Source organism: Chelmon rostratus, chromosome 6 (genome assembly GCF_017976325.1).
Source record: "Chelmon rostratus isolate fCheRos1 chromosome 6, fCheRos1.pri, whole genome shotgun sequence".
Lineage (NCBI taxonomy): Eukaryota > Metazoa > Chordata > Actinopteri > Chaetodontiformes > Chaetodontidae > Chelmon > Chelmon rostratus.
In genome coordinates this window covers 27,942,659-27,957,851 of record NC_055663.1, presented here as the reverse complement: position 1 = coordinate 27,957,851, position 15,193 = coordinate 27,942,659, and the positions used below count along the sequence as shown (strand labels likewise).

Below are 15,193 nucleotides of genomic sequence, written 5' to 3'. Positions count from 1 at the left end.
TGGATGAGACAGTAAAAATCAAGCAAATATCAAGAGGGTAACGTCCTTGTTGAACTGGTCCATGTCAGACCTCTATTCCTGGCTGGTTGGCTGCCAGCGACCTCCCAGCATGCAAAGCGCAGCCGGCTGCCACAGCTTCAGCTCACACCTGCAGAGTTCACCTTGCAGTTGCGTCAAATCGAGCCCCCCAGACCAAGAGAATTTGTTTGAGACCGGATGGAGACCACTTCCTGAAAGGGTCTGAATTCGGTTTTATGGTGCAGGACTGCAGCGTTCAGAGGACAGGTCATCATGTGGTCGTCCTCTCAGGAGAATGTGGATCCCTCTGTGCCTCCCCCTCTCCTCCTCACCCTCAGCCCTCTGTCCTGAAGCTTCACAAGAAGCAGATAATAAAATCAGCTCCTTCTGTGTGGAGGAGACATGAATGGGCTCCTGTTTCTCCCCCAGCTCCCCCGAACAAAGTGGCCTCCGTTAGCATAACAAAGCCTTTCCCAGCCACTTCCACTCCTCCATCTATTCATCCTGTCAAAACACGGCCGCTCGGCTTTCCTCCTCTTCCTCCTCCTCCTCCTCCCCTGCAGATCCTCTGACAGCTCCAGAGGCGGGAGGAAAGCCTCCCACCTCTCATCGCCGTTTAGGAGTGGCCCTTCTGCGGCCGGTCGCCTCCTAATTGGTGGCGTTTACGAGTCGCTCCGTCAAAGCGGCGGCCGGTGAGATCCTGCAGAGAGAGCCATCAGTTCTAAGACATGAGAGTGAAAGAGAGGAGGAGGTTTCAGAGGCCGGTCAGAGGAGGGGGGGGGGGGGGCACACCATCAAAAAGAGAAGAAGAAGAAGAGAGAAAAGACGACTTTTTCTGCTGAGATTTTCATCCATTAAAGCTCAAACGTGTCCTGTTGTCATTGTTTTTGTCACTTTGCTTCATAATAAACGAGGAGATGAGATCAAGAGAAAAGGAGCGAATCCTTCTAATTGTTCGTCCTTCCCTCTGGGATTAACAAGAAAAAAGTTTTTATTGCACTAAATAATCTCAGGTTTGTTTTATCAGCAGCCTGCAAAGACTCTTGATCATTGAATCAATGTCACCGTTCTCTTCTGATCAGGATCATTAGCAGCATTAACGAGAAAAACAGACTTCACCGAAGATTAAAGTTATCGATCCCGGAGGTTAATTCACAGTCGAGCAGCACAGAGACGAAGAGATCTAAATTAAACAAAAGCTGTGACTGATGAAGCTCCGCGTGGGATCAGGTGGATTCACGAGCCACATCATAGGATCAGGTGGATTCAAGAGTCACGTCGTAGGATCAGGTGGATTCCTGAGCCACATTGTGGATCAGGTGGATTTAAGAGTCACATCATAGGATCAGGTGGATTCACAAGCCACATCATAGGATCAGGTGGATTCACGAGCCACATCATAGGATCAGGTGGATTCACGAACCATGTCGTTGACCAGGTGGATTCACGAGCCACATCATAGGATCAGGTGGATTCAAGAGTCATGTCGTAGGATCAGGTGGATTCACGAACCACATCATAGAATCAGGTGGATTCAAGAGTCATGTCGTAGGATCAGGTGGATTCACGAACCACATCATAGAATCAGGTGGATTAACGAACTACGTCGTGGACCAGGTGGATTCACAAGCCACATCATAGGATCAGGTGGATTCAAGAGTCACGTCGTCGGATCAGGTAGCTTCATGAACCACGTCGTAGGATCAGGTGGATTCATGAGCGGATTCATGAGCCACATTGTAGGATCAGGTGGATTCATGAGCCACGTCGTGGGATTTGTCTTGTTTAGGGTTAAGGTTAGGGTAATAATAAAATACTATGAAATCAGAGAGTATTAAAACGCAGTGAGTAGTACTAACACAGCATTGTTACATACAGAGTGTTAGAAATACTTCCTCCGCTGTAGTAATACTATAAATGTCCAGTGATGTGGTTTTATTGGCTGTTGTTTGATCAGTTCAGCGTCTTCAGTCTCTCAGCTGATCATTTGAAGCATTTACAGAAAAAACCTGCAGCTCGTTGTTATTCAGCGAGGCAGAAACACTCGACTTCCCTTTAATTTGCTCGTCAGTCAGGACTCGCGGCGTCTGTCTGTAAATGAAACGTTCGTCCACAGTCCAGTGAGACGGACAGAAACGTATTAGAGAGACGCTTCGCTGACGCATGACTAAGCTTTATGACTGAAAAGGACTCCTGACTCCTTAATCCCACTGCAGCGATGAAGCTGACGCTCCTTCAATATTTGATTATGTGAGAAATGGATTTTATATCACACACTGAGCGCCACCTGTTACTGCGTGTGTGTGTGTGTGTGCGTGCGCGCGCTCTGATTTTTACTGACGAGGTCTGAGGCTAATCCTGAATCACCAGGACCTGGTTCTTCATTCGTGGATCAGAGTCCAGACCTGAATGGCGGTGATCTGATCTGGATCTTTTACTGTGAAGCGCAAACAGGAAGTCACACACAAACGACTTCCTTTGTGTTTAAGACGCAGCTTATTGAGAAATCGTTTAAATCTGTCGGTGTGACGATCAGTTTAGTTTTCATAACGAGGACTGAGGTGACGTCTGATGACAAAACCTTCAGATCCCTGAAGGGATCCAGCTTCAGAGGAGAGAAATAATCTGTTCACAGTGAAACAATCACATGCTGTGCTGTACGAGGAGATAAGATTTATTAGATTTATTTATTAGATTTATGTATTATAGAGATTTATTGTGTTTTCAAATATTTGGATCTATCTTAATCTGTTTTACTGGACTTGAATCATTCCAACCCGTATAAACAAATAAAGTTTGCTGGATTTCAAATCTCGCCGGTCAGGTGACCTCGCCGCTCTCAGGCCTTCTGTTAATGTGAGTAATGAGAAATCTGACTTTCATTAACATGTTAATTGAGATTTTCCAACAATGAGGTTTTGCGTTCAGATCGGACTCTCAGACAGAGGAGGGATTTAATGAGAGCGAGGAAGATCACGCCTTCGCCATCGTGTGCGGGAGAGAAAGCACTTATCTCACCCCGGGAACCCCGCCTTATGTAATCTGGCCTCTCATTCAGCGCCGCTGCAGCCTGATTGTTTGAGGAATGAAAAAGCCATTTTGGAGCGAGTGGCGGTTTGAAAGGCGCCGCCTGCTCGCCGGCGTGGCCCTCGTTGTCGAGGCTCGCGGGGGTCACCGGAGGTCAAAGGAATTATGATTACGCCGCAGCCTCGCCGCTCGTTCCTCGGGCTCCATATTCCCCCCCGGCGACCCCTCCATAAAGGCTGATGATGAAGCTCGATGGCTCTGCAGACCAACACGAATGTTTTGTTAAGAGTCGAGTATCGTTGTTGTTCAGTTCACCGGGTTCATCTCGACAAGATGGAGGTCGCTCACTTAAGTTTTTATTCGTCTTCGCTGATTCTTGGTTTGAAACGTTTTTCACACCTCGGGTGGAGTCATGCAGACGACGAACAGAAGAAATGATCCGTTTACTGAGATCTCCAACACCGATCACACAGATCCTGATCCACCAGAACCAGATAGCATGTACTGCAGTTACAGCAGTAATACTACAGTGTACAAATACTCATTGTAGTATTTTAGTAGTAGTAGTAGTATTAGCATGGAAATATATTCAAAGTACCAAAAGTAAAAGTATGCAGAAAGTCTCATTTCAGAATACTGTGTATAATATTATTGGATTATTCTGGTAATTATTGATGCATCAGAAGATGCGATAAGATAAAACTTTATTAATGAGGCAGCAACAATAGAAGCAGGAAGAATAAGAGTAAAATTAAAAATACAAACTGACTACATATATGAACATTTTATACAAAAGGAGTAAAAAAAATATATTTGAAAAATTGCACATGGTGGTTGTGGATGAATTCAGTGTTTCTACTGCTGCACAGTAGGAAAATACAGATGTGCACAGGTATTGTTCTTAAAATAACAATAAAAATGTTGTTTTTTTATTTCATCTGCTTTAATGCGAAGCACTTTGTGTCGAATTGTGTTATAAATAAAGTTTTTAATTATTATAATCAAAGTGTTGGTGACTTAACGTGATGGTGGAGATCATTCAGTCATTCAGAGCATGAATGATTAAACCGTGAGCACGATGTTTCATGTCCTGCTGGGCTCCATAAACAACGCTCACAATCATCAGACATCCAATAATAGTAATAAGCGGGAAGGAAGGAGGACGGGCTTTCACTCACCGTCCTGGAGACGGTCGGCTCACTGGCCAGAGACAAGGAGTCGCTCCTCAGAGACAGGAGGTCGGAGCAGGCCATGTCTCCTCCGTCACTGCTGGAGCTCAGACCGGGCTCTGCGGGACTCACGGGGATCACCAGGTCTGCGGGCCGCTGTGGTCTCTGAGGATCCGCCGGTTCTGCTGGGGTCACTGCTGGTCCTGGTCCCAGAGGCTGGAAAACACACCTTCAAAACTGAGCCGCATTTCATCGTGTTCACTTTCAGTTCCTCTGGATTTTACAACAGCCATATTTGCTTTTTTTTTTTAATGAATTATATCATATTTATAAAAATCTGACGTGTTTTTGCTCACGGACGAGCCTGAAGAGTTTAATTCTGCTCACTGTCACGGCGCCGGTGATGAAAACCAACACACCTTTCTGCCTGCTGTCGTGTGATACGAACACAAACAGTACGAACCTGCGCTCGACACAAACCAGCACTCATCACTTCCAATCTTCAGTCCCGTCCCTCAAACCCCGCCGCTGAATTAGCATATGAGAGAGTGTTTACAGCTCAACAAAATGTCCGCCCGCCTCCCTGAACGCGGCGTTCGTCTTCACACGCGGCCGACGGAGCCCGTTGACTACAATTAGGCCCCGGCTGGCAGCAGACAGCGGCAGCAGCAGTTTAACATCTCAGAGTCGTGGTTGTCCTTTAACTGTTTGGACTGGAGTCCCAAGAGAGCTAATTACGCCTCTGCAGTCACTATTGTCCCGGCCATACACACACACTGCACACACACACACACACACACACACACACACACACACACACACACACACACACACACACACACACACTCGTCTCCCATCGTTTTGATTCCAGCTAATTATTTCACGTGCGGCGTCACTTTCGCTGTAAACGACAGTGACACGACTTTGCAGTTGAAACCAGGTTCCTGCCTGGTTTTAATCCACGCGGGCTCATCAGATGGAGGCCTCGGGTTCACGCGGTTCCGCTTGTTCCGCGGCGACGACCAGCATGTTGTGTTTCAGCGGTGTCGCTGAGGTTTAGAGGCTGCAAACGCAGACGCGGGAAAACTGTCAGCGAATTAAACTTTTCCTCGTTTTCAGAGGAGGAGGCTGAACGTCGCCCAACAGCAGTTTTACACAAATAGACTTCAAAGCGGGTGAAAATACTTTATGAAAACATGCAGACTGTGGGAGGAACGCGTGGATTCACGTAAAGAAAACAGATGAACTCATGAAATGAACGCTAACGCTAAAACACGCAGTGAGCTCAGTGAAAAGCAGCCAAACACTGCGGATCTCACTGCGGTGACGTTAAAGATTCATACTGATGCTGGAACACAACAGTTTGATAAACATCTCCTTCCTGAGCTTTCAGCCACACCTCCTGGTCTTCCTCTGCAGGTGGTTTGTAATCTAAGTACAGAAAAGTCATTACAAGCACACTTTTACTGCTTGAGCTTCATTTAAAGTGTGTTTGACAAAAATCTACTTCTAGTTCTACTTAAATGTGTTAAAAATGAATAGTATAATTCTGCAGTACTTATACATACAGCAGTATTTCAAAGTACTTATAAAAAGTGTACTTTATTGTAAGTGTAGTACAAATTGTACTTAATTGTACTACATTAGTAGTAACAAAGTGTACCTATTAAAAGTAAACTTATTTTCAGGTCCTTTGTAAAACACTATTACTATTACTATTATTTAAATATTTTTTTACCTGGACTGTTGTCATGGAGACAGTTTCGTCACATGACCTGCGTGTGGGACTTCAATGATGTGATAATTAGTGGTCATATACAGAAACATGAAAACGCTGTTTAAACTCTAATCAATCGCTGAGTTAAAGGTTAAATGTGTGAATCGGTTCTGCAGTCGTGAACAGTACAGAGCGTGTCAGTGAAGGCAGCACCGAGTCCTGTCCTGAGGGACGTTTCGGTCTTACTTCAACATGTGCAGTATCTTCGTGTCCTGGAAGAACCGAACTGAACTGAAACTGTCTCGCCTGCTGCGTTCGTCGGACATGCAGCGAGGACACATGCAGGACAATGATGAGTGAGGGTCTATGTTTGGGGATCTGACTGTCCCAAAGTGACAGTCCAGCAGAAGACATGGACATGACGACTGGTGCTGCTGACCGTCTGTGCATCATCAAAGTGGGCCTCCGCCTCAACGCCACATAGAGCGCATTGAAGCGACGGTTGGGCAGTGAGGCGCGAAAGCTTGACGCGGGTGGAAACAGATCGAACTATAACACCAATGAAGAAGAACGCTCGTCGTGTGAATGTCCTGCAGCACAAAGCTAAACCGCTAACTGCTAACAAAGTGTGAGCTAAATGAACACCTACCGAGCCCAAACACTCATCAAACATCTGAATAACAGAACGAAGAATCAGCAGCCGTGTTTCCGTCTGTTGTCAAACAAATTTTAAGTGAAATTTTGAAAACCAAAAAAACCAAACGTGAATTTAGCGCGTTTCCATGAACGGGTTCGGAGCGAATAAACTAAGCTAGGTTTCATCAGACGTTGGCAGTTAAGCTACGTTGCGCATGGCGATAATAAACAGAGCAGAAGAAGAAACATGGACTGGAAACGCGTTAAACAGCTGAGAGGACACTGCAGAGAGGTCTGCAGGAACTAGCTCGTTTGTTCTTCTGTCACGGCAGCTTGTATCAGCCGTGTTTCACACAGACGAAGGTTACGAAGACGACGACAGCGTGAACAGCTTCTTCTTCTTTTGTGGATTTTGTAGCAGAAACAGCTGATCGGTCATGTGATTTTTGTTTGCTACGTCCAAACTTATTCAGCAAAAGCGTTTCAGCCGCCCATTTTGCGCATTAACGCATCTTAAAAGGCTAAAACCACCTCAACTTTCTCATAAAATTGAGTTTTTGGAATTTTTTTTTCCCATCACATTTCAAATCGCTCGTTAAAACCTGTTGATGGAAACACGGATACAGAAAAGTTACTGCAGCTGACGCCGTGAGGAAACGTCACTCTGGACGACGTTCAGGTGACGCAGGTTCAGCTGCTCTTGGTTTATTGTGTTTTCTGTCAGCTGATTGATGCTTTGCTGCAGTGAATCATTAATGGGTCGGTGCATCGACTGCTCCAGGATCAGTCTGTTTGAAATGGGTCAGTTTGCCGTAAACGCGGTCGCTCAGGTGAGACAGGTGAACCTGCCACCACTGATCTGGTTCCAGGTGGATCTTTAAATTTCCTGCTGCTCCTCACTCTTTAACCCACTCCAGGCGTGTTTGGCTGCAGATCAGATCCAGCGGTCCCAGTTTCCCCCCCGCAGGACTGATCACAGCTCAACTCGTTCGCCAACAGCATGAAACACGCAGCGAGAGCGATCGCCTCTCCGGCAATCTGCCGGATGAAGCCTTTTTTGCCGTGATGTGACGCTACAACAGCAGCAGACGGAGGGTTAACCCCGATAAGGTGCTGAAGGGACCCGCCTCCCCCCCTCCCTCCCCGCCTGGATTGGCATCTCCCCACTTCCATGCAGCGGAGAGCGAATCCCCCGGTGAACACTCAGGCCTGTAAATTGTTTATCAGACACTAATGCAGTAGCCTAATCCTATTTGCATTCATATTAGTTCCCCCGTATCACCATCTGAGGGAATTACTTATTTGAATTCTTCTGAGGGGTAAATAACTTTATGCATGATATCAGTATCTTCATAATTCACATCAGTAAAGTCAATTTGGTTTAAGTGCTCCTCGCCGCGTGCCGCCGAGGTTCTGGGGAAGCTTATTTGGAGGCGGTTCGGATCAGTGAGCGTGTACACATGAGGGCGGTAATGGGATCTATCGGGGGGCTGAAACGCTCACACGTTTAACCCCTCGGAGGCAGATTCAAACACGCGGCGAGGACGAAGCTGCTCTGAGCTCCAGGACGTTTCTGTTTCACCCGTTCGTTCAGAGATGTGTTTCACTTTCACCTCGTCTGCTGTTTTACTCCGTTCCGTCTGACGCTCAGCCTCTTCTGTTCCATTTCCTGTTTTGTCTTTTAACGTCCTGTTGTTATTTCTGGCTACGGCAAAGTCTCGGTCCTGATTGGTTCACGCAGCCTGCATGTGACCACAGACACCAGAATAATAAAGATTAGCATCATCTCCTCATAGCTCGCTGCGCGTTGAATCAGCCTAATGTTCAAACTGCTGAACTTGTCAGCAGGATGATGCAGGTTACTGTTAATAAAAAATAACACACCTCTCCAGCCCACCTGTCAGTTGCATTGTGGGTAATGTAGGCACCATGTGTTGACAAACGTGAGTCCATCGTGAGTCTGACAGAGTTACAGGAGTCTGTGACGACGTTTCAGATCAGTGTAGATAAAAACAATTCTTTAGATTATCAATTTATCTGCTGATTATTTTTTAATAATCTTTATTCAGATTATTGCGGTAGAAAAAAACTGAAACTGAGAAGCTGGAAACAGGAAATGTTGGCCATTTCTTGTTTCAAACAGACTTAAACGATGAATTGATTATCAAGATGGTTGTAAAATAATCTTCTGATCAATCAATAATCAATTCATGGACTGATGGTTTTAGTTCTCCGTCATCTTAGAATAAACAAATCCAAACTCATTAAATTATCAGAAAAATTCACTGAGCGTCAAACGAGGCTGTTGTGATTTATAGTGTACAAAATATTGATTTCTAATAGAAAGACCTTCGCGATTTTTGTTCTGTGTGAAAAAGAAAATACTTGAATGTCGTTTATGAGCCGTTGAAACGTGTTGACGAAGAAAAAAAACTGTCCAGAATTAAAATGTGGGACATTTGTGATGAAAGGCGCCGAGATCATTTCTCATCTCATCATTCAAAACACGATGTTCTGGAAATACGAGCATTTCAAACAGTTCCCAGTGAACAAATACAGACTGGAAACATTCAGAGTATCTGAAATCCGTGATGTGACGCACGGAAACAAGACTCGAATGCATAATTACAGCAATAAACCCACAAACCCTGAGTACAGTGTGAAACCAGGCAAGAAAAAGTGGTTTTGAAGAAGCAGATTGATGAAGAAAAGCTGTCAGGACGGCCGCGCTTTGAACGTGATCAGAGACTTCGTTTAAACAAAGAACAAAGGCAGCAAATGTGGAGAAGAAAGCTCTACCTGTGAGTGCTGGAAACAAAGGCTTTGAGAAGACGAGACATTTGGCACCACCAGCGTTAAAGTGGAGCAGTTGAATTCCATGAATATAGATGAGAGGCTGATGTGCATATTATTTCCCATCAGGCTTTTCTGTCTCTGCGCTCACCTCCTCTGCCTGAGTGATTACCAGCGCCGGGACACTGCCGCCTGACTCCTCGGCCGCCTCCTGATTGGCCGCGGCAGTCGGGTCCTGGTCCTGGTCCTGGTCGGAGCCAGTGTGTCCCTGATGCCCAGCTCGGTCCTGATGCTGAGGTGATGCTTGATGTAAACAGAAGGAAATGCTGTTACAGATAAAAAGATGGATTCTAGAGGGCGCTGTTTCTCATATGACGGAGGACATTAAAATAATACGGCATCAACTCCAACAGTATGTGAAGTGTGAGGCGTCTGTGTTTATTTCATGGGTCTCTGCTGAACTGCTGCTGTCTGTTGTTTCTGTGGTCGCCTCTGTTTCCATATCATGGATTTAGTCTTTATTTCCTGCGTGTGGCAGCATTAAAGCTCCAGTTTGTTTCTCAGCTCTCCTGCTCTCAGAGCTAAGCTAACGGTGACACGCTCACATGTGCAGAGCAGCAAAGTTCTCTCAGAGTAAAGGTGTGATCACACTTCAACCAGCGTTTCCTGTCGTAGCCTTCACGTGCGAACTTTGACCGACTCAACAGACTCAGACTTTATCAGCTTTACCTGCAACCTCACAGACGACCTGAACAAGCTTTTGTCTTCATGCATTAAAAATATAAATATTTTACCTGTGGACCTATGACATGTGACTTCTGTGTGTCCAATTTCACCTGCATCACACCTGCAGGGTCAGTGAAAGTAGGATATCCTGCAGTAAAGCGTCAACATGTGACACAGTTCCTTCTCACCTCTGTCCAGATCCACCCTCTGGACCAGGTCCTGATCCTGCACCTTATGATGTCCTTCTTCATCTTGACCACTCTCTTTGTCTTGAACCTGAACCTGGTCCACCTGGTGAAGGCCTTGTTGCTCCTGATCCTGTTTGAGACTCTTGGGGCCGTGTTGATTCTGGGGCACTTGGTCCAGTTCCAGGTCTTGCAGTGAATCCTGTATCACCTCCTTCAGAGGGGACTCTGGGGAATCTTCCTCCATCGTCAACTGTCAGCGGAGACTTCAGCTCTGTAACGAGATAATCAAACACTCATATTCTCACCTGGTCTCTGTATCATGTTTGATGCTGATGCAGGCTTGTCTTTGTAGTTTGGACTTTAAGGTGAGTACAATCCTAGACCAGGCCAGACCAGGCCAGACTCAACCAATCAAGCACTAATGTGATGACATGCAGGTCAAAAGGATTAGATTGTGATTCAGATTCATTCAGATATTCGTGGTCAGCTGACTTTAATGATCATTCATCACTAGCAGGTTGACCTTTGGGTCCGGACTGAAACGCCTCAACATCTGTCGGACGGTGATGTTCATGTTCTCCTCAAGAAGAACTGTAATAACTTGACTGATCCTCTGACTGTTCATCTAGCGCCACCACCTGGTCAACACTACCTGCAGAACTGATGACATTCCCACCAGTCTCAGGTGCACTTTGTGTTTACAGATAACTGTGTTATTATGTAATGTTAGCATCATGCTAAACTAAGATGGACATGATTAGCATTTGGCTACAGGCTCACAGAGCTGCTAGCATGACTGTAGACCCTTTAGCTCGTCGGTTTCTCAGTCTCGGCTGTTCTGCTCATAGTTTCCGGCCTTTAGCGAACTCTGAGTTTCCTCTGACAGGACGTTCACGATCGTTTTCTCTGGTGTCTTCTTTTCACTCAGTGGATGACAGATGATTTCAGTTGGCTGTAACGGCGTAAACAAAGTGAACGCTGCCCTGATGACAGTTTATTATGACTGTATATGAAGCCTAATGTGTTTGCATCTCATCTGAACCTGTTATCCACTCTGTGAAGTCTCTTCACTTCACAGCAACATTTCCGACACTTAACAGAGAAATCCCATGGGCGGTAATTATGTTTGAGCTCAGATAACAAGGATTGCATTTCATACTTGGATAATAACTATTAAAAAGAGTGTTTTCCAATTAATTAAACACACTGTCTTTAAGTAACCTCTGGACATTTGCCCCGCGGGCTAAGCTAATTTATGAGGTACTGGGGGAAACAAACGAGCGCTCCTTTCATGTGAAAATCTTCACAAAAGAGTCGGTACCATGGAGAATATGAGGGGAACTGCACCGCACATTTCCGTGAATATTCAACTTTGTACATGCAAATTGTTAACATAACTTTTTGATATGATAAAACCGCACTACGGTGTCATTTCATGGGCAGGCCTACTGGGGGTCTCGCCTTGGCGATGATGAAAGAGTCATCTGAGCTTTTCCGAGCCATTGCTTCGCTCTGCAGCGTATTTAATATGAGGCTGAGGAGAGGCCTCTCGAGTATCATTACCAGCAGAGGAGAATAAGAGGTGCGTTCACCTCCGCCGCCGTGGAGCGCTTTAATGAAAAATGCTTAAAAAAGCGTGAAAATGCCATCCCTAATCTGCTCGACCCATCTGTAGAGGAGCGGCTTAAAATCGCATCGCTCGCACCATTTCACCCCGTCAGTGCAGTCATGCTCATGATGTGCTTAGAGAGGCTCCTTAAGGAGAATGTTTTCACATTACTCAGGCTTCATTATGCCAAATCAATATTCGTTTAGCATCGCAGGTTACAGACTCCGCCTCAAATCAGAACTCCATCGCCACAGGGAGAATCTGAAGGGTTTTAATGTGATGTTTCTGCAGAAGAAGCTGTCGCAGCTAAAGCTAAATGTGGCTCCTGATTGGCTGAAAAGCTCCCAGAAATAATGACTGAGTCAGTCCTGACTGAAGGTGTCTGCTTTCAGTGTATTTCAAATGTATTTCAGGAGTAAAACAGCTTCTTCTGAGTCACTGACGGTCACAGGCTGCACACGGTTGGTAAAAACATGACATTCGTCTTTTAAAAGCATATTTTGGTGGTGGAGACTGAAGTTAAAACAACTCACTGCCTGTCGAGATGCAGATTCATTCTTCTTATTAAAGCCAGTTTGTTGTGTATCGATCTGACTTCTGTCAAACCAAACTGAATCAACAAATCAATACAAATGAACAATAAAAGCTCGAACAAAGGCCTCTAAACTGGAGACTGGAAAATGATGTGGAACTGCAATTGTTAAGCGATTAGTCGATTGAAAAAAAATTAAATGTCAAATATTGTGATCAATTGTTTGAGTCATTTCTCAAGCAAAATGCCAAAAATGTGTTGCTTGCAGGATCTCAAATGTGACCGTTTGCTGCTTCTTGGTGTTAGAGTAAATGCAATATATCAGTTTTACAGGTGTACAACAGGAAGTTAGTTATTGGAGTTTGTCAGCAGGTGGCGCTGCAGCAGAGACACACAGCTCAGCGGAGATGAAGGTACTTTGATGCAGATCGAGTCAAACTTCATAAACCTCTGAATCATTACTCAAATCTGAACTCACAGACACAGAGGACATGTTTTTAGACTCACTGTGACGAACACAGAGAACATAATACTGATGAGATGAATCCTCAAACAAATGTTCCCAAATCTGCCAAGAAACCAGAGAAGAAGAAGACCCTGCAGAACCTGCCTGAGAACCCCCATGTTTTAGGATTCCTTCAGTATCACAGTGATCCAGTGATCGACGTCTGTACATCACGGCTAACAGGAGCTGCTAACAGGAGCTGCTAACAGCTAACAACAGCTAACTGATGACAGCAGACTGTTTGACTCAATGTGAACAAATAGAGACTAAAAAAACTGAGCTCAAGTTGCAGCACAGCCAACTCACTGACCACATGCAACACAACACTTCCTGTTTACATGCCGCCGAGCATTGTGGGAATTGTAGTCTAAAAACTACGAACACGATTGTCCCACAAGTAGAAATAAGACAGAGAATAATAACAGCAGTGACATGATATATATAAAGATATCGTGGTTGCCATTGTTTTCTGAAGCAAGCACTTAATCAACAGATGAATCATTATTGAAAATAATTAGTTAGTAAATAGTTGCATCTCTGGTTTATAGAAACACTAATTGAGACAAGCTTGACGGGCAGGTCTGAGGCCTTAAATAGCTGCTGGATAGTTTAGTAATTAGGATCAACAGCAATTAGTTAATGAAGCAGCTCGGCCTGCCACCTGAAGCAGCTCGGCCTGCCACCTGAAGCAGCTCGCCCTGCCACCTGAAGCAGCTCGGCCTGCCACCTGTGGGCCGGCCGCTCTCACCTGTAAATCTGCTGCAGAGCCTCGTCTTCCTCGTCGGCCGACTGCCCTCCCGTCCAGAGGACGGACCGAGAGCAGAAGCAGAACTTCAGGTTGTTTTCAGCGGCGAGGAGTGACGGCGCCTCCGCTCCTCTCCTGCTGGGGGGAAAGTCCTCCTTCACTCATCCTGCTCTCCTAATTATAGGACCCACAAATCAGATTAGACGGCGGCTGTGTGAGCTGAGCTTAAACACACACTGACCTCACATTCACACACTGGATCATATTTCAGCTGCTGATGGTGAGAGAATCAGGAGGATTTATTACAACGACTTCATAAACTGCTGTCAGGACAAGTACTCTCATCTAAAACTGAAGTACTAAAACCACAGACTGGTACAGTGCTAAAAACAAAAAAATTGTAAAAGTACAAAAGTATTAGCATCTAAATATACTTTAAGTACCAAATGTAAAAGTATTCATTATGCAGAATTGCCCATTCCAGAATAATATGTATTATAGTATTGGATTACAATTATTGATGCATTAATAAATTCATCAGTTTAATGTCTAATCAATAATACTAATCCCTTATTAGCTGATTATATTTTGTAGTAATAACCTGAATCTGCATCTCAATTAATCAAATAAATGTAGTTCAGTAAAGAGATGTACTGAATTATACAATTATAATTATAAAGTAGCATAAAATGGAAATACTCAAGTAAAGATAAGATAAGATAAGATAAGATAAGATAAGTTGTACTTTATTAATCCCCAGCCGGGGAAATTCAGGTGTTACAGCAGCATGTAGTTGGAAAAAATAGCAACAGAAATACAAAATAAAAAGTAAAAGCGCATATATATATATATATATATATGAACAATAAGAAAAATTACGATAAAATATACTGCCAAAAATTCAGTAGAAAAAGTACAAGTACTTCAGATTTGTACTGAAGTACAGTACTTGAGTAAATGTGGTCAGTAACGTTCCATCAAACTACTGATCCTGGATCAGGATCCATCCTCATTTCTTCAGTGAAGAGCTCATCAGATCTGTGTGGAGCGATGATGTGGTGGCTGTGACCTTCCTCACATGAACACATGAAACTAACAGAAACGTCTGATTTCCATCGTGTTTTCATTGTTTGACCTTCGACTGCAGGACTTTTAGTAGCATCATCCCACCGTGTTTCTTCTTCTTCTTCTGTGGTGGTTTTAATGGCACCGACTGGCCAGTCAGCTCCACCTGCTGTTTACCTCCATCAGCCAATCAGATACCAGAAGCTGCAGCCAGAAAGCCTGAGCTCCGGAGTCTAAGTGTTTGTATTTATTCTAAGACCCACTCAGAAAACAGGTGAATGATGGTCAGGTGGAGCGTGGAGCTTTGGATGCAGTCAGAAGTCTGACGCCTGTGGACGAATGACGGCACAGATGCATCCAAAGTTCAAAGGTGTGGAGGCCATGAGGACAGTTTGAGGCCTCACAGTCAGAGAGAGCCTCATGCCCCGCCCACCTCCAGGTGCACCCACAGGACACACCCACA

General features: G+C 44.8%; 1 protein-coding gene across 1 annotated transcript in view; it reads right to left on the bottom strand.

Annotated features, from left to right (window-relative positions):
• LOC121607767 (ankyrin repeat domain-containing protein SOWAHC) overlaps positions 1-10,337 on the bottom strand; it is a 37,859-nt gene extending 27,522 nt beyond the window's left edge. The window contains exons 1-3 of the mRNA XM_041938714.1: positions 10,275-10,337; positions 9,512-9,652; positions 4,224-4,430 (exon numbers count right to left, since the gene is read on the bottom strand). Of these exons, the coding sequence (XP_041794648.1) occupies positions 4,224-4,430; positions 9,512-9,652; positions 10,275-10,337 (411 nt within the window). The remainder of the gene's footprint in view (positions 1-4,223; positions 4,431-9,511; positions 9,653-10,274) is intronic.
• Positions 10,338-15,193: the final 4,856 nt, after the last annotated feature.